Below are 21,062 nucleotides of genomic sequence, written 5' to 3'. Positions count from 1 at the left end.
GTCGGAAATATTAATTAATAAATTTAATTAAATCATAATAATATGTACAATTTATTAGTTGAGTATTCGAAAACTTTTGTCCAAATTTAGTATATATTATATTGAGTCCGTAATAACATTACGGACTCTCTCTGCATCTCAACTGCAGTTTTCATAAGCAAAAGTAATCAGAACATTTCACATCATCGACCAACTGACCATTACGGAAATTTGTGTAGCCAACTGTTGTAACTAGATGTTAGTAATAACTGCATAATATTGCACTAAACTGAGGAAAAATTACTTCGTAGGTTTTGGTAGCGCCACAGGCTCGGTGTAAGTGTTTCCTTATGTTTGATACTAAGCCACGTCATAGACTATAATTATGTTCACTTGATAGACCACTATTTTCATCACATAAAAACTATACTATCCAATCAATATGATCGTACTTGTGTGCCTTCTGGCTAAGTTAGTGCCCTAAGGCAGAGGTAGCAGTTAACAGTTAAGTTTCTTATCTACATCTTTTTAACTATTTTTGTGTTTTTTCTTGTACACAAATAAACATATTTAACTGTAATATAATCAGCTAAAGGAGCGTAGGCAGGTCAACCCTGAGGCCGTGCTTCGAATCACGGTTCTGCAGCAATGGATTTTTCATTCTATATACACATTGAACCTGACATCAATGTCGTTTAGGACACACGTGGATCATCTACTTGCCTATTAAGAATGATATGATTTAATTAATAGAAACTAAGAATACAAGACTAAGTTGTAGCGTCGTTTTTTTAACGTTATTCAAACAAAATCTAATACCTATACAAATTGACAATTCATTATTTAGCTCTAAATAAAGGTCAAACAGAGATTTCAAATGCAATATTGGATAAAATCGCACCCCGCACCTGATCCTAACGGCGAGAATCGTTATACGAGTACAAACGACATTCCGATGATATCCGGCTTAATATCACCACTTTCTATGGAAATCGTCCGGGAGTAGGGTCACCACGTGTTGGTTTTTTAATTGGATTGATTTATGACAAAAGGCCACGTTGAGTAATTGGGTGACTTTGTACTATTTATATTTATCTAATTATTTCTGCAATTAGGATTTATTTTTTATTCGAAAACCAGAGGTCGAGCCTTCGATTCCCAGCTGCGCGCCACGAAATTATTTTATAAAAAAAAAACCATCGTTGGGGAACCCTATACTCAACACGCAAGGGTGTGAGGCACATAAAGTTGATCACCTACTTGTTCCTGTAAAAAAAAATACTCATTTTATATTTCATATAAAACTGGAATTTGAACTTTAATGGCAATATATAGTTTGTTTATTTAAAAAAGGTTTGCTAACGGACATAACAATAAAGGCTTACATATAGAAACACATAATCATTGGAAAAAGTCATCAAAATCATGACATCGCACTGACTTCTAGAGTCTATGGTTTTGGTTAAGATTGTGGTTGTATACTTTCCAGTGACGAAACCATGTTGCGATGGCGATAACCATTGCTTGACTTTTTTATATTACCGGGCATAATAAGGACTCAAACGCTTTTGCAAAGGTTAACGAAATTAAAATTGGATGGAAATGTACGGATGTGCGCCATTTTGTGCAAGCTTTCTTTTGTTCGGAAAATTTCCAGATTTCAGTGACTTATTATAAAGTAAGGGATCCGTGAGTTTTTCGGCATAATTTATTATAAATATAGGCGAATTATATTCTGGTTAGTACAATATGCAATTGATGTTTTTAGGTTAAACCTGTTTTTTTATATAAAGGAAAATTTTTAAATTTTAATTATTACCATGTATTGAATATAATACCATAAATTGAAAGTCTACGTAGCTATTTCTATTTAACCTTTAACATTACAAACTTTAAATATAATCTGTGTTTATTATAATATATGGATACACATCCCTACAGCCTACATACTTTTCAAATGCATCAGAGCTACGAATCTCACAGTAATTATTCAGTTAATATTCATCACATAACATTATTTTAACATTTATACTATTTAATCATTTAAAGCTAATACCTACACTAAATGTGACATAAGTGTTGATTGTTGTTCGTGAAAAATTAGGAAATAGAAGATACATAAATGCAAAAACTAAGAAATTTTTATTATAATCATATCAAAAAAAATAATTATATCAACCTTGGCTGACTTTTACAAAGGTGTTGTCTAATATATGTTTTAAACTTAGGGAAATGGAAAATAGTATTATTCTACAAATATATATATTTGTTACTGTGTCACTGTTAGTCATCAACACTTATAGTGTTTATTCAGGAAGTTTGGTTTTCAGATTGGAGAGCGGCTTATCACGAATTCGCTTAACCGATAAATGAAATTTGCTCCGAAAAATGTTGCAACACAGTTGGGTTACAGGTCATTAAGAAATAATATTTATTTAGTTATTGTACTCTACAGTTATGTAGAATATTTAAAATAGTTTTATGAACTATTTGGTTGGCCACGCCACGTCATTTCACCAGACCTTCCTTCGGTTTTTCATTACGGTTTAATGAAAATTGACTGAAATACAAGGATGATTGTAGTGGAAGTACAAAAAATTCTTGCCAAACTATACGAAAGCCACTTGCAAAGCTACGGGCGGAAGTTACGCCCTTATCTTATCTGAAAGGCCAGCAACACAGGCAGTGATATGTGCACCATGTGTGCATATATGTGTCGTGTGTGTCCTGAGTCGAAAATAACGCGTTTATCCTCCTATGTATGAAAGAGGTGGTAATAATTAATAACTCCTCCCATCATGTATATTATTGTAATTATATAATTACTACGAATACTGTAAATCGGAGAATATTAACTTGCTTTCAGAATCAAAAAATCTTATACAAAATCAATATCAAATAAGGAGAAACAGTTCTCTTATAATTTATATTTCAATTCATCTTAGTGAATTTCTATGTGTAATTTAAAATTTAATTCTCCCGATTCCAATTGAACTAATTGTATTAGTGGCAGGCTGTTTCACGACGCCATTAAGATGACAAATGTACAAGGGCGGAGACGATTATCTGGATATTACCACTTCAAACCGGACCTTGGTGTCACAAAAATTAATAATTTCAGTTTAATTTATTTTTAATATTATGAATTTTTGGATGTAATTTTTAGCAAATACACTTTTTTTTTGTTCTAGAATCCGTAGTATTAATATAATGGATGAATTTTGGCACAGATTTCGGTCTTGGATAGGAAAGATCAACAGTTCCTGTAATGAGTGTTATACGCTCCTTGAATAGAGTTACCTAAAGTATCAAGCATCACCTAAGCAAAAAATATATATCTATTTTTAAAACTCTCATTAATATCAATAATAATGGATATACATAGTCCAGCCATAAGTTCTTGACTTGTTCTAGTTCTCTACAAATGAAAATACATTTTATAAATAAAGCAATGTAATTATTGTAGAGGAAATTGCCATTGGTTTTTACAGGCCTGTAATCTGCTTGGCCACGAATGTATAGATTTACGCACTGTTTCCAAGATAATTTTCACCACTGCTTGCTAAAACTGACCATAATTTAAAGTCTAAATGGTTGACGTCTGGACTAGATGACAGTGGCGCAAATTTTTTAAAATAATATACGTGTTCTATATTTAACATAATTAAAAAGGTAAAGTTTTGATGTAACAGTATTTGTGGCCAGACTAGTTACATATACATAATGAAAATATTTCAACAAATAACCGATTCTTGATGAATTTGTTTCACGTAACATACGGCTTTGATGGTATGGCGGGGAAGGTCCTCAATAGAAAATTTAATTACTGAAAAACGTTAACTTCAAAAGGCACTGAAATATAAAATATAATAAGAATTAATCAAAAATGCGATGAAGGTTCATCAAAGACGCTATCTGATCCAGGGACTTGGTCCATGGTCTACCATGTACTCAAATAGTTTTAAATAGAATGCAACATAATTGTTATTATTACAATAATTGAAATTAGAAACTAAACATTAAATTAAACTAAGCAAAAATATTAATAATTTCCTTAAACTATCAACATTGGTTCTAATAATTCAACGCAATACAACATAAAAAACACATTTAATTGAAACCGCTGAGCTCTAAATCATATCCCGTGAAATTGTACTTCACTATCGTTTGAAAGAAATTGTGATTTCGAATCTCGAATTTTCAAGGTATTTATAAAAACCAATACTCCGTTCGGCGTGAAACGTCATTTCCAACTCTTTGATTACATCTCAGAGTCGAAACGGCTAAAGTCGCTTTGATTGCACTTACACGTTTTTATTGTATAAGCAATCAAACTGTTTTCCTCTGTAGGCGTGTCAGGTTTTGATTGCCTTTGAAGTTATGGTCGTTTTACTACCAAGTATCCAACTCTTGGAAATCAGGATATTTTTCTAATAAACTTTCTTTAGCGTGAATATGATTGATGTTCGACAGAATATTATATTTTTACAATAGTTTTTAACATTAAAAAAAAATACGAAAATGTTAAGTCTACAGATCTAAGACGTACGACGAAAGACGGGAATAAGAAATGTAACTATTGTTTTTTTTATGTAATAGCAGGCAAACGGGCAAGAGGCTCACCTGATATGAAGCGATACCGCCGCTTGTATTTGATATCAAAAGTCCGGCTTTAATTATCGTGTCTATATTATATGTTAAGGTATATTTGAGATGTAGAGATATAAAGAGCAGTGTTGGCTTGAGCATTTGATACTCATCCTTTTCTAACAAAAACAACATTCACACGAACGGTGAAGGAAAACATCGTGAGGAAACTGGTATGTCCCATAAAGCTGACGGCGTGTGCTAGGCATAGAAGGCTGATCTTCTATTATATATTTTACGAGGACTTCTCCGCGGTTTCACTCGCGATACCGATCTCGTGGTAGTGGAAAGTCTACTAAGTCGAACTATAGATAATTTTTTTTTAATCATAAAACTTTTTATTTTACTTCGTTTTTAATTACTTCCTATCAGATTATATACACACTCACATTCATAATCTAATCAATTTACAGATTTTACTTTACAACGAATCAATCAAATACATTTTTTGTTTAATTTGAAACATCATTCACGTAGAATATTCGATATTATTAAATTTAAAAATACTCTACAGGTATTGAAAAATTCTTAATTTTAAGAAGGTAATAAAAAAAAACATTTTATCAGTCCAGGAATTAAAAAAAAATTCAAAATGCAAAACTTTCTTCTATAATATTAGAGAAGAAATTTATTTGTAGAACTTCAGTGCCTTAAACCTCCATATACACAACATTTGACGTAGTTTTGTTTAGTGGCAGCAAAATAATTTCATGTTTTGAAGTTTGGAGTTGGGATAGGTCAACATAGAAATGCCCGTGGGTAAAATATTTTTGTAGATATTGATACGTTCTAATGTACTGTACAAAAATATATTGTTCTATCATCAATAGTTTCCACAGCACACGAAGATACAGGTTTCTAATAATATTAAAAATCAGTTCAGTACTTTTGTGTTCACAAATGTTTCGCTAATTTAAGATAAGTAATAGTAAAACTAAATAAATAGGTGTAAGGTACTGGGTATACAATAAATACAAATTATTGATCAGGAACCAAACTCCGATATCTATTGTTACCAAGACGGGTCGACTGCAATGTTTCTAGATTTTTCCGCTGCAGGCTGAAATATGATTTCTGACCATTTTCGGAGAGAGTCACACACATATTTAAAAAGGCTGGGCTAAACATTCTAGAATGTGCGAAAGAGACAAAGAGGACGTTCTAGAATTGTGCAATCGCTACTCAGTAGCAATCCCGGGATAGGTATATAAGCAAGCTGAAACGCGACCAGTTAGTTTAGTTTTTAATGCGATATCAAGAGATAAACACCGAAGCAATGAAGTGTGAATAAAGTGAAGTGATAAAGTACTGTGTGAAGTGTGCATAATTCAGTAATTAGTAACTGGTTTTGTGTGTAAAAAGTGCATTTTATTGTGTATAATTTGTGCTTTGATTCCTCATTGATTTATCAAGAAATAAATCCCTGAAGAGACCTACGGCATTTTCTATCCAATCCCCCAGCTCGTAACAATATTAACATCCTATGAAGTAATCCAAGAATTGTACTTATCAATTGAGTCTTATTATCCCAACAATGAAAATATAATATAGTTAAAATAAAGTATAGACTTTCGTTGAACATGCTAATCTTTGAAAGCACTGCATTAAATAATAAAAAGGATTTGGTTATTTTAAGGAGGTATATATCAAACGCATACCATATCACGCTATGGGCAAATTAACGTAGGTAAATTAACAGTACGCAGCTATCGATAAAAAATGCATATTGTACTAGAATTTAGAAAAGACGTCAAACGCGCAAATACGGCCCCACATGAAATACTGTTCTCACCTCTGGGCAGGGGCTCCCCAGTACCAGCTCCTTCCACTTGACCGTATCCAACGAAGAGCGGTTCGAATCGTCGATGACCAATCCCTCTCCGAGCGGCTCGATCCTTTGGCGTTGCGTAGAGATGTGGGGTCACTCTGCATCTTCTACCGCATTTACCATGGAGAGTGTTCAGAGGAGTTGTTCGGATTAATACCTGCAGCTGAGTTTCATCATCGGACGTCGAGGCAGAATACAAAATTCCACCCGTATCACCTCGACGTCCGCCATTCCACGACTGAGCGTTTTTCAAGGTAATCTTTGCCGCGCACCACCGCTATGTGGAACCAGCTGTATTTAAGTATTTCCGAACCAATTCGACTTAGGGTCCTTCAAGAAAAGAGCGTACAAATTCCTCAAAGGCAACGGCAACTCGCGAGCCCTCTGGCATTGAGAGTGTCCATGGGCGGCGGGATACCGATACCTGATGTTAAGTGATAACTTAACATCAGGTGAGCCTCCTGCCCGTTTGCCCCCTATTTTATAAAAAAAAAGTCAAATGATTTGAAAAGGCACGTTTGAAAGTCAAAATTACAAGATAAAAGTATTAAAAAAAGACTTGTTCCCATCCAAAAAGAGAAAATGGGCAAAAAAACTCCAAACTCATTTAAAATAGTTTTTACAATATTTTGTATAGATTAATTTCATAATTATATGTGAAGACCATGTACCTAAGATAAGCGCATGGTGTTATATAAAACAATGCAAGATAACTTAATTATTATGTAAATATGACGTGATCATACACTTACGTAAAGATAGAAGAAAACACAAAAGCAACTTCTCACTAAAATTCAGAAAAAGTCACACCTAATATAGAAAATTTTCATCCATTTTGTATGACTAATAAAAACGGCTCCAATATTAAAATACATTATGAAACGTTACTAACATCGTGGCGTGAAAATGAAACCGCATATTGTGCTGCCGATATTATAAGGTAACATCTGTCAGTGAAATTGATTATATCACGAGAAAAACGGTTCGCACTATTATGGGGTTTCGTGATAAGGGCGGTGCGATGCGATAAAAACTTGATACTATAAAAATATAAAAAATATCTTGAGTGACCATGATATGATGAGTACTTCATGCAATTGATTTTGGTAATTAAATTTTATTTGTAGTATATTTTAATTGTATCAAGATTGTCTGACGATAGTTGGACCATAACGGCAACCCAGTAAGGAAGCTAAAGAAAGGAAGACCGCTATGGAAACTAAAGAGAGGAAGACCGCTCAGATCATAGGCGGATGACGTTACTAAAACGGCTGCCTTGAGCTGGATGCAACTCACCCAAGACCAAGATACCTGGAGATCCACGGAGGAGGCCTCCACCTGCTGAAGGGTTCTTATAAAATAATTAGGAATTATATATAAAAATAGAAGAAAATAGTGTAACTTATTATGTTAAGAAATATATATATAGGATTAAGTTTACTTGTCCTTACTATATACTAGAAATAGTTAAAATTATATTATTTATCTTATATATATTTATCATATGTCTTATGGTTATGGACAAGGTGATAAGATTTATTTTTGTTGTTGAGTTGTAGTCAATTTCATCTATGGACGTATGAATAAATATTATGTAAATAATAATCTATATGTTTAATATCGGGGATCTTAAATAATTACACAATATATATATAATTTAATTAAAATAATTTTAAGTTATCAATTTAGGTTTCTTATTATTGTTTAAAATATAAATGTTTTATTTACAATTACTGCATAATAGCGTTCCTTTGCCTAAGTTAAAGTTGTACATACGAAAGCACAGACATAAATACTTTATATTATGTTTAGACAGCTCAATCGAGAAAATGTACAAGGCCTCACAAAAATGATGAAAGGTTCTTTCAATCCTTTTAATCCAAAACTTGAGCCTGGAACTTTTCAAGTATTCAGAGCTTTCACTTTGACTGACTTGAGGTTTGCTCAAAGCGAATTAAACGTTAGACAGAAAAATCTCGAGGGAATCAATTAACTCAACAAAACCTATTCGCCTTTCTAATGTGACAAAAATTAAACAATTTAATTAATCCTTTGAGATTCCTTGTTAAGATCGTTCAAAGTTAGATACGTCCTCAGAGGCAGAGGGTTATAAAAATTGTCTAGAAAGTTGTTAAAATACTTTCTGTCGAACTTTGAATAATTTTGTACTGTTGTCATGAATTTTTAGTACTTGGCATAGAGTCTAAAAGTTTCACCCCAAAATACAAAACATATTTTTGTCGAACAAGTTTCAACTTTTACTACGGTTTTTATTGTAACTTTAAGGCTACAGCTGTTTAAACATTATACAATTTTGGAATGCTTTATATACATACATTTTTATTTAGTTTAACAGCTCTAGGACAAATTCAACTTTTAAGTTTAGCGTATCAACAACAATGACGAACCTTTCTCATTAAAAAAATCTTTAGAAAAACTTTTTCCCTGTTCGCGTCGGTATTTTGCGTAATCGCTTTAATGGTAAATACTCCAACATTATCCAATTAAACGAAAGGCAGACAAGGGTCTGGTTGAACTTCTGGGAAAACGAAATACAAAAGATCAAGACTGCGATGGTATGATGGAGTGAGAGAAGAATTTAGGCATATTATCATAAAACGGACTTTATTCGAAACCCATAATTTACCCATAGACATGACATTCATTATATAGAAATCTTGAATTTCATTTATTGTCGTGATACAAAAACGAATGTTTGAATATAATGTATTGGTGCCTTACCTGTTAATGGTTTTAGAATAAAACATTAACTTTACAATCAGATTTTTAGAAGAAATTTAAAGATCTTTCTCTCTCTCTCTCTCTCTCGCCGTCTTCGGGCTATTATAGCACACTGTTCATTGTAAAATTCTGTATTTTTTAGTCCCAACTAAACTTATGTACTTGTTGCCCTCTATGGAATTATTCAGTTTTTTAGATAATCGTTTTAAAACTACTTTGGAATCTATTTTAAATATTCGAAACATCTTGGAATAAAGCATCGCTCACTAATAACAAAGTAATAATATAAACTAAAAAAAGGATGGGAATGTGAATATGGATTCTTTTTTATAAATACTTGTAAGAGGTCAAGTATAGTAGTACTTTCTATATATTAGGTCCTTACATAGGAAATTGGCGTTTTGTATGGGAGGAACAAAAAGTCGAATATTTTTAAATATAATATATTTAATTAATCATAGTATGAACCATTGTTTTCTATGCACTTTTGCTATCTCATAGGTAGTTCATTGATCCCTTTACTAAAAAAAAAACAGTCGGACGGGAACCAATAAAATCTGTGAAGGCGATTTGGACTGCCCCATCAGAGTTAAATTTTTTCCCTTGCAAGAAGTTGTCCAAATTTCGAAAAAAACGGTAATCTGTAGGAGCAAGGTCCGGGGAGTACGGAGGATGTCTTAGACATTCCAATTGAAGCTCTTCTAATTTGGTAGCCGTCTGTTGTGCAGTGTGTGGTCTAGCGTTGTCGTGAAGTAGCAGTGGCGTGGAGCAGTTGACCAGCCTAGGTTGTTTAGCCGCTAGCTTTTCCATCATGGTTTGCAATTGCTAACAATAGACATTAGCCGTAATAGTCTGGCCAGATTTGAGAAAACTACAATGAACAATACCGGCACTAGTCCACCAAACGCTTACAAGTAACTTTTTTGGGGTTAATTTTCGCTTGGCAGGATTTGGCTGGCTGGCCAGGATCCAACCATTGCGCTGAGCACTTCCGATTATCGTAAAGAATCCATTTTTCATCACAGGTAATGATTCGGTTTAAAATACCTTCATTATTGTGCCGGTTCAGTAATGTAACGCAGCAGTCGACGCGCGTTTGCCGGTTTGCTTCAGTCAATTCGTGAGGTACCCACTTTTCAAGCTTTTTAATCTTCCCAATTTGCTTCAAGTGAATTAAAACAGTTTTATCACTAACACCGCAGCCTGCAGCTAACTCGGATGTAGTTTGCGATGGATCCGCTTCCAAAATAGCCTTCAATACTTCATTATCAACTTGGGTCTCAGGCCCTCCACGAGGCTTGTTCTGCAGGTCGAAATTTTCAGAACGAAAACGTTGGAACCAAAAACGCCAATTTCATATGTAAAGACCTAATATTAACTAAAACACCATTGATATAAATAAAATTATTAAGTTTAAGTTAGTCTTGTATAATATATACATACTATTTGACTACCTGGACTGACGAGCCTGGTTGGCCGTACGCTCAGATTTGTTTTGTTTTGAGTACTATACCAGTGAAAGTCAACATATGTTTTAAAATCGTTTATATTTTTTTACAAACAGGCTTCAAGAATATATTAACTTTGATTAAATACTTGATATTACAGATAGACGTATTAATAACTTACATAATAAAATAAGCTTGGTAACAAGCGTGCTTATTCTGATACGAATAATGGGTACTACTAGAGATATTAGTAAAAGTGTATTGTATAACTTCGCGATTTTATTTGCAAACGAGCTCGAGACTCACCTGATTTGAAGTGATACCGCCCCGAATAGCCACTCACATTAACAGAGGGCTCGCAAGTGCGTTGCCGGCCTTTACTCTAACATTAATTTAAAACTAGTAAAAGTGCAACTAACCAACTTAATATTTTATTAGTTAACCGTTTTCGTTTTAATTGAATCTGTGCTGAATTTAAATTTTTATTGATAAACTCACGTAGTCGTCTATTTTTAACAGACTGGCTCTAAAAATATTTTAGTTAGTTTTTGCCGAAATAAGCTTTGATCCTATAAAGTTCCGCCACTAGTAAGGTCGGCTAATGGATATGGGTAGATATCCTGAAGGCTGTGTAATTAAAAGTGACAATTTAACACGGGGACAGGTTAAGCCTTAACGAAACCCTATTAGTACGGACAATATATTGGGGACGAATGACTAATGTAATCCTTAATGACATTTAATTTCTTACGTTACTAGTCATTTAATTTTTTCGCTTGATCCTGAAAAACAGTCAACTCATATAAAGAAAACGCTTTTTTACCAGATTGAAGCTATGTATTATTATAAACTAAACACGGTCACTGTGACCACGCACGCAGTAAAGCACGCAAAACGTCGGGAGAAATTTAAAAGTATGTAAAATAATTATTAAGTTTATAATAATACATAGCTTCAATCCGGTAAAAAAGGGTTTTCTTTAAATGTGTAAAAGCTATTTTAACAAAAGACAATACTAAGTCAAACCATATACGCAAGGAGGTATAAATGCATTGTTTGACTTATGAAACAAAGAAGAGAAATCATAGATTATTCTCGTTGTTTTAAATATCTGTAATTTATGATTTAGTATTTATGATATGACGTATCACGCTAGTATTAAAGGGGGAATAAATCGAATTCACACATTGTAGGTTTGAATGTATCTATTTTGTTTGTATATTTGAGTTAAAAACAAAATATGTATTAACACTTCACTGTCATTTATAGGTTTTACTCTGATGAAATACACAATTTCGACTTACCAAGGTACTGCACTGCACGATTTGGTACGTCGTTCCTTTTAAAAACATCAATGGGTACCCTTCTATCTTCGCTACGCATATAATATGGGTTCATTCAAGCAGCATCTCCTGGTCAGACGTGCCATCCATTGGCCCACATACCACTTAACATGTGTGATTGAGGCCAAACGTCTGTCCAGTTATGTATATAAAAATGGCGAGTACTATTGAGACAAAAATAAATTTAATTATCATATTAGTTTGATTTAGAGCTGTTTCACTGTTAATATTGTATAGTTAACGAGTTATTTAAATACGTTAAATTAACCTTTGGCGCTGATTTAATATTTTTCCAAATTATTTTATCATCCGACTCAAATTAGGCAAACTTGGTTTATAGATATAGTGGGTGTAAAGAAGAGAGTAAAAATAATGAGGGCAAATGTGTATTTTTATACCAGCGTGTATTTTTACTGCTGCACTCTCCGCTAACTGTTGTATAAGTTGGTCATGTCGCTATATTTCAACCTTTAGCTAAACGATCTAAATCCAGACACAAAGGGCAAGAAATGGAGTTGAGCCGGGTCATTCTCATATTAATATACTACCTCAAGTTGAATTACTCTCGGGAGTATAGTCAAACACAAAATTTAAGTTCTGTGATATTAAAACTTATCTAGATAAAGATTTTTTTGTGGAAAATGTAACTTAGGTATACCTTTACTGGAAAAATTACTGGACAGTTTAAAAAAGATCAAAGATCTACATTATCCTTTATAAACAAATAATATGGAATAGTTTAGATGCAAGGGGCATCTTGTAACTCATTTATTGTTATTCTTTCTATTTTCTTATTCAGCTGTGTGAAGCTGGGACTGAACGCAAGTTCTATTTATAGTTGCAGCCGTTGCAGTAGGCCTCTTCTAACTTCCTCCAAACTTTTTTTTTCTGCATTCAGTTTGGTTTTCATATTTTGCTGAAAGTTTCTCACTTTTTATTATGTCTACCCTTATTTTTTAGCAATATATAACTTTAGTCAACCACTCTCATGAATTACATTGAAAAAAAACTCTCATATAAAACAAAAAAAATATCTTGTGAATATGTATAGTACAGATTTTATCTAGACAAAAATCATGCGTATGTGTTTTGTTTCAGTTTTAACATAAATACAAAAATGAAAAATAATTTCAAACTGTCCACCTTCCTGTGGCCGCAATTTCACTAACGAGTTAAAATGAATGTCTCCTCGGGGACCATAAATCCTTAAATATTAAACCTGGTCCGAAGGTTTCGATCTAATGAAGACAAAGAAGCCCTTACGAGAAAGGATTTCGATCCTGTGACCGCCTGCACTTTTGGGATACATTAATTTCATTTAAACATACTCTATTTATTTGTAGACGTACTATTTTATTTATATTACGTATTGGTTATATAACCATATAACATATGGCTATATAAACCTTACCCCTCGTACAATTCAGTTCTCCTAGTATATGAAATACAAATACCAGAACGATTCTATATCCCAAAGAAATCAATGTTATTTTAATTAGATTGTTTGAAGTTGGTTGAAACCTTGTATACGTAAATCGTAAATTAAACTCCTTTTATCGCTATGAAAATTTTTACGTGAGATTGTGTAATTATGTATTTAACAATCGATAACTTTCGGATCTGTTTTCGTGCGTTTAGCGTGCGTTTGTAATAACATATACTTTAAACTAAGTTAATCGTTCGTATCTCCGTCACATTTAAGCTGTGGTTGAAAGAAAACGCTTTTTGCTTAATGAGCATGATTCCTATGGCTTGGAGCCTTTATTTTGATTGCCATTTAAGAACTTCAGGCTACATATCCAGCTTGCTATAGGCTCTGTAGACGGATGGATGCATGGTTTATAAAAAGAAGATAGGATGGTGATTTATCTAAGAGTAAGATTGATATCAGTTTTAGGAATAGGCGATAGCACTGAACCATAAAAACTGTTCTAGTTTTATGTATGGTTTTCGTGACAGGTTTCAATTTAGATTCCACGCTGTGAGCACAGTCAGACTTTGAAGTACATCAATGCAAACTCGATCAAACAAATTGTTTTTCCTGTACAGCCAGCCACACAAAAATATTTTTAATCACACTGTTGTACTACACACGAAGTATTTATTAAATAAATAAAGATACGGAAAAATATAAAAACAAAACGACTTCAAATCATATAGACTTTTTAGCGTTAACATATTTTGCGCCTTAAATAATTTTCTATATTTGCAGATATTTCGTTGCACCTTATAAAATATATATAGCAATTAAGTTGTAATTAAAATTAAGGAGAGATATGTTCTAGCTTTACATACGATTTTGGACTTTGGAAGGACATTGTTTCATGCCTATACAACAAATTATTATAAAAGCGTAGTTAGTTTTTTGAATTGGGACACATGTTCTTTTAATAAATTCTGTTTATTTTATGGCAAAGATTTCTATAATCACACAGAATATCGACAGACGCACTTTTATTAATATGATCACTTCGGTTGTAATCATTATTAAATACAAAACACATAACATATACAAATATACTGGTTGAAATCTACAAATTTATAGTGTGACTTGACTACCCGGAGCTGGATATATTCGGTAGTGGTCTGAAAAATCATTTTTGAGTGCATATTTCATACCTAATCCGCTGTTTTCTGGTATTTATATTTTATGATATATATATATTTTAATTGTATTTTTATAACATACCGAAGATATAGAAATATGTCAAACTTGAATAGTTAAATTAAAAATCGTAAAATATTTTATATTAATAAGTTAGATGTATAGTTTACTTATTAAAAGCAGTTGATATTTTTTTCTATCTCTACAACGTTTCACTTCCAGCAGCGTGGACCATTCGATTCTTAATTGAAATGTTGGATTGTTTAAACTCTTATTAACGTCCTGATAAATTTAAATGGACCGTCTATTAGTTAGTACACCTTGTGTTTTTAAGACATTCCAATAAAAGTTTTCGTTTTGAATGTTTTGTACTTATTTTTACTTTATAATGTTTTGCATTAAATGCAATTTTTTTTTAAATATGTATAAATTAAAGTATGTAAAATTACATTTTTGTATACCGGAAATTTGTGTATTATTTAATGTAGATCATAAATAATACACAAATTGCTTACTGGACTTCCTATTTGTTTAATAGAAGACAAATTAAGTAAATAATTAAATATTCATCACGAAAAAGTATATCATTATTAACTATGCACGTAAATTAGTGATAAGTAATATAAAAATAAGAATCAGTTAGTATATACACTATGCATAGTAAAACTATCTATTATAGCATACTAAAATATTATAACACACGTTAATTTTTGGTAAACTCTAATACTGTATAATCCTGGATAATAACAACGTGTAGTATGAGGGGGCACGCAACAAGGTCGAGATGTAATGATATTGTGTTAGTAGCTTCTCGCTTTACTACGCATCCAGACGCTTGCGCGATAAATTAACTTATTTGATAACATAAATAACACATAACGGGTCACTAAAATATTGCAATATGCTTTTAATTGCATTAACAATAATTGTGCTGGTTGCTTTGTACTTTTACGGTACTAGAACGTTCAAATATTGGGAGAATAAAGGAGTGAAAAACGACAGACCTATACCCTTTCTTGGAAACAATGCAAGGAATTACCTAATGCAGAAGAGCGCAACTGAATTAGCCGCTGAGGCTTACTGGAAGTATCCGGAAGAAAAAGTGGTTGGCTTTTACAGATCAACTAAGCCCGAAATTGTTCTACGGGATCCCCAGTTAATAAAAAAAGTACTGACGTCAGATTTCTATCACTTCTATCCCCGTGGTCTTAATACTCACAAAATGGTTATCGAGCCAATGTTGCGCAACTTGTTTTTCGCTGATGGTGATTTGTGGCGATTGTTACGGCAGAGACTGACTCCAGCTTTCACTACAGGAAAACTACGTGCTATGTTCCCCCTGATTGTGGAACGTGCTGAAAGACTGCAATTGCGTGCGTTGCTGGCGACTGAGCAAAGTGGGGGTGTACTTGATGCACGGGATCTCATGGCGCGTTATACAACTGACTTTATAGGGGCCTGTGGCTTTGGCTTAGATGCAGACTCACTACAGGACGATGACTCTGAATTCAGGAAGCTTGGTGCCAAAATATTCCAATTAGGTATCAGGAATGTAGTAACTAACTTCTTGAAAGAACTATTTCCTGAGACCTTTAAACATCTCAAGTTTCTTGGCAACGTGGAAAAAACTATTATACGTCTCCTAAAAGAGGTACTGAAACAACGAAACTTTGAGCCATCAAATAGAAACGACTTTGTTGACTTGTTGATAGAATGCAAGAAGAAGGGCACCATAGTAGGAGAGTCGATAGAACGCGTAGGAGCTGATGGAAAAGCGGTACTCGCGGAGTTGCATGTTGATGATGAATTATTAGCTGCTCAGATGTTCGTATTTTTCGCAGCAGGTTTTGAAACTTCATCGTCAGCTACCAGCACTGCTTTAAATGAATTAGCCCACAACACGCATGTGCAACGTAAGGTCCAACAGGAAATTGATAGAGTTTTAGCTAAGCATGGCAATAAATTAACCTATGAAGCTGTTAAAGAGATGACATATTTAGAATGGACATTTAAGGAAGCTATGCGAGTATTTCCATCATTAGGATTTCTTATACGTGAATGTGCACGCAAATATACTTTTGAAGATTTGAATTTAACAATCGATGAAGAAGTTTCAGTTATAATTCCACTACAGGCATTACACAATGACCCGCAGTATTTTAATGATCCACAGCAGTTCCGTCCTGAACGTTTTGATCCTGATGTATTGAATGGCGATCAATATAAAAATGTTTACTTGCCATTTGGTGACGGTCCCAGAGCTTGCATTGGTAAGTTATATGTAATTAAACTAAACAAATATTTTAGTTGGCACCTGAATCTATTACTGTGCATTTTGCGGTTCACACTAACATACACGTCATTTAAATACAATTTCTTAAACGGATTCAACTCTATAGCCATCGAGGGCTTTTGCGGGTTTTATAGATTTATTAAATCTCTAAAAAAAGTTCTATTGTAAGCCATGAAATTACGAATTCACTTTTTTATTTTGTTTTTGTAGTTTACATTTTTTCAGTAATAACATAAATACGAACTCCGCGTATGTATACATACAGTAAAACAATCATTACTCAGATAAAAGCTTTATTGAACGAAATGATGTTCGAGAGGAAAAATATGATAAAATATAGTTTTCGTCTTTATACACATCTATTTGAATTGAGTTTCAATTTTTGTGCTGCTAGGACATCTTGACTCACTGTATCACGACGTTTTAATTCAAAAACTAATATCATTATCATTAAATCCTGCTCTTATTGCTTTGTTGTTACGATAACGACTGTGTATGCTTGATCTTATACGAACATTTTGTTACCTATTGTATATGATATAATTAGATTTTTTAAAATCATTAGTTCAAAAAAAATAATTTCTTTCTCTTTTGTAATACAGGTGCTCGTCTCGGAATGATGCAATCACTAGCAGGCTTGGCAGCAGTATTATCGCGGTTCTCTGTGTACCCAGCACCAGGAGCGCCTCGTTATCCTCGTGTAAACCCTGCTTCCGACATCGTCCAGACTGTGGTTGGTGGAGTCCCTTTGACTTTCAAACCCCGGGACTCGAATGTGCCAATTATATCGTAACGTCGATACGAAAACCAGTTATACGAGATCTAACCTTGAAGTGCAACGCCCTTGGCGTGTGTCATGGCTAATGAATATTATTTTTCTTAGATCAATGTTTTGATAACATAGCTTAGTTATTGTATATATATTTGAAACGAGGACTATTCGAATATAAACGTAATATTTCTATGAAACGCTCAATTGAATACTCCTTAGATCTAAGCTTGTATCAACTAGAGCTTTTTTAAAGTAATAAACAAACGAGGCAAAATTATTGCAACTATTGATTGATATTTAGACGAATTAATTGTGAAACAACTGTTTACTGTCAAATGTCACAATCTCCTTCAAATAAGCAACTTGACTAATTACACAATTGTTATGTCAATTACGGATAACATTGTTTATTGTACAGTTTTAGGAAGTAATTCTGAGATGACATGCGAAATAAAATAAAGTACATTTAGGGTTGTGTTTTTTTTGACGTGACAACGTCTAATAATTCAATGGAGCCGGCTGCACGTACGAAAAAACATGGTGCATGCGGCGTTACCTCGCTCTGAGGCTGATGTTCCATTTAAGCCTTGAAGCGCAAGCAAGAGCGCGGAACGAGCGACAAAGAGGCACAATCGGCCTCCGCGTTCGGCAGCGTTCGACATTTGTCTCTCTCCTACTTGAGTGAGTATCGTAAAAAAATGACATAATTGTATTTATGCGTACAAATAAATGTAACTTGATGAATTCAATTGTTCTTTCCATTTACCTACTTCTCTATATCTATACAAAATATCTATCAAAGAAATAAAATTACAATTTTCTTTTGAAAAAGCAACCATTCCATCATTCTATCGTCTGTAAACCAACTTTACAGACAACCGATTTTTTAATTAATTTATTTTTGAAGTTATCTTCAAAGACATAAGAAGTTTGCAGTTGGCGGAGGCTCTACTTACAATTTACGTATAAAATAATGCAAAGTGGATAAAAACTAGTGTCGTAAAATTCTGCAAATTGTATTGTGCTGTAAGTCCAAAAAGAAATTTTAGTTATTCTTGTGGAAATGTTTCCTGATTCAATGATTTATCGCATTGTATGCGCTGTAGATATGTCTTAGAATCGGTTGATGACATTATATTGAATGATGCGATATAACTGCGATGATAATTTTAATAATGTAGAGTTTAATAATTTATTTATTAATAAGTCATTTATTAAATAAAGAATTTTTAATGTCAATGTTTGCCTTTTCTTACTTTTAGATTTAAACACACGTATATTTCTATTTCATTTTTTAAGGTGTCAGTGTGCCCTTTTTGGCTAAAGCTGCCTCGAAATGATATTTTAAATAATCACGATAATAATTATGTAGAATTTATGTTTTTGTTTGCAGATAACAGACAACAGCAGACACGTAAGTAAAACTGCAAGGCAAAAATAGTTTGAGATTTTCCACTTAGTATTGTCTTTTATTATAATAACTTTTACACATTTAAAGAAAACACTTTTTCAATGGATCGAAGCTATGTATTATTATAAACTTATATGTTTTTTGTCCGAAGTTTCGCGTGCTTTACAGCATACGTGGTCACTTAATTATAAAGTGTATACATAACTTCAAACTTCAATCCGTTTTTTTCCACGTTTTATTATTACTTAAACAGAGTACCTTTTTTACAAAACCGCGTATAACCAACATACTTTGGAGAGGATAAAATGCTAATAGCATATAAAAATTTGCCTCTTTAAATTACTTCACACGAGTTAATATCGCTTTATTGCCAGTCTTTCATATTTGCAAAATGGCAGGTTGCGTTCATATTAAAATTTGATTTGGTGATTTATGCGAGGCGGGCGTTAACCGGAACACGTGTGGAAGATATTTTAGCTCGCTATACCGGAAAAATCTTTCAGCCAGCGAAACGGTATTTAGATACCGGTTTTATCACCGGTTTTTTAAAATTAATATGTTATCAGCTTTTACACGGGTGTGTCTTAGGATGGTTCCTACACAAAATATTATTTAAGTGAGAGCATTCAAAAGGGTGAATATTCTTTTCTCCTAAATTTTAAAATCGATACCAATAATATTATGGTGTTACATATAAAATAACAATACAAAGACAAATTCAAGATACATATTATATCATACATATAAAGTGATTGAGAGTGAATACATTCATTTTGGTAAAGTAAGACATAAAACTGTCGATATTGCTTCAAAATTAAAGTAGGCTGGATAACCGGTTGCAATGACGTGAATTCAAATTTAGCGCCATTTCGTAGGCGTTAGACCACAGCTTGCGCTAAAATATACGATGTGAATGTGATTATTCAAGTTTCCATAGAATATTGTAGCCATATCCAACTAACCACAAAAGCATAAAATGAAATTAAAATCGTACATATTAGAGACTACATAATAATTATTAAAAACCTTAATTTGGATTTTAAATTCCTCTTAAGTGTAAATACAACAAAATATATTTAAAACGTTAATTAAAATTTTAGTTTACATATTTAAAAAATGACCAGCTTTTCAATGATGAAAAAGCTAGTCATTTATTTCAATTAGGCATTTTTGAAAGTCAAAATTAGAAGTTAAACGTTAAATAAAACGTCGCTAGTCCCACCTGTCAAAAGGTTGTTTATATGTAGAAGAATGGGCAAGAAACTCTTTTGAAATAGTTTTTACAATATTCAAGAAAAAATGCAGCAGGTAACTATTTTATTATGTAGATAGTTGGTGCTCGCATATTTACAAATATTGCAACAATAGATGTATAATTATTCTAATACATTACTCCTTATAAAAAAAACATAATTAACATACAGTTAAACACTGAGTGAGCTACGTCAAAGTTGATTTAAAAAAAAAGCAAATATGAACCTATAAGGCAATCAGTTTGTTCTATAGAGCAGGACCAGCATGGTTCCAAGCATTTTTATCTTGAATATAATCAGCTATTTGCTTGTTTACAAAGTGTATTTTCAATAAGTTTTAAATTTTCTTCCGTTTAGTTTTGTGTTGATGTCACAAGGTATTTTGTACATTTAACACAGTACCCCATAAAATTTTCAGTACTTTGAGAGATTGACCAATTTGATCTTTTTTTAGTATTAATATTATGTCCGACACTTATTTTACTAAAAATATGTGGAATCTCTCTAACATTCATAATATTTAAGCGAAGCAGTGTTAGCCTATTGACATAAGCGTCCGACTCACATCCATGAGGTCGTAGGTGCGAATCAATGCACTTTCTTTCTATGTGCGCATTTAATATTCGCTCGAACGGTTAAGGAAAACATGGGCATGCCTTAGCCATAAACTCGACGGCATGTGTCATGTACAGGAGGCTGAACATAAAACAGGTACAAAAATGTGAGGCCCAGACCTAATCT

At 32.9% G+C, this 21,062-nt stretch overlaps 1 protein-coding gene across 1 annotated transcript; it reads left to right on the top strand.

The window, feature by feature from the left end:
* Nucleotides 1–15,418: 15,418 nt before the first annotated feature.
* Nucleotides 15,419–18,513, top strand: LOC123712101 (cytochrome P450 6B6-like). Its single transcript, XM_045665055.1, has 2 exons — nt 15,419–16,862; nt 17,488–18,513. Exons 1-2 carry the CDS (start codon nt 15,494–15,496, stop codon nt 17,676–17,678), a joined length of 1,560 nt encoding a protein of 519 aa, XP_045521011.1. The 5' UTR covers nt 15,419–15,493; the 3' UTR covers nt 17,679–18,513.
* Nucleotides 18,514–21,062: the final 2,549 nt, after the last annotated feature.

Source organism: Pieris brassicae, chromosome 7 (assembly GCF_905147105.1).
Source record: "Pieris brassicae chromosome 7, ilPieBrab1.1, whole genome shotgun sequence".
Lineage (NCBI taxonomy): Eukaryota > Metazoa > Arthropoda > Insecta > Lepidoptera > Pieridae > Pieris > Pieris brassicae.
This window is presented reverse-complemented; position numbering and strand designations above follow the sequence as displayed.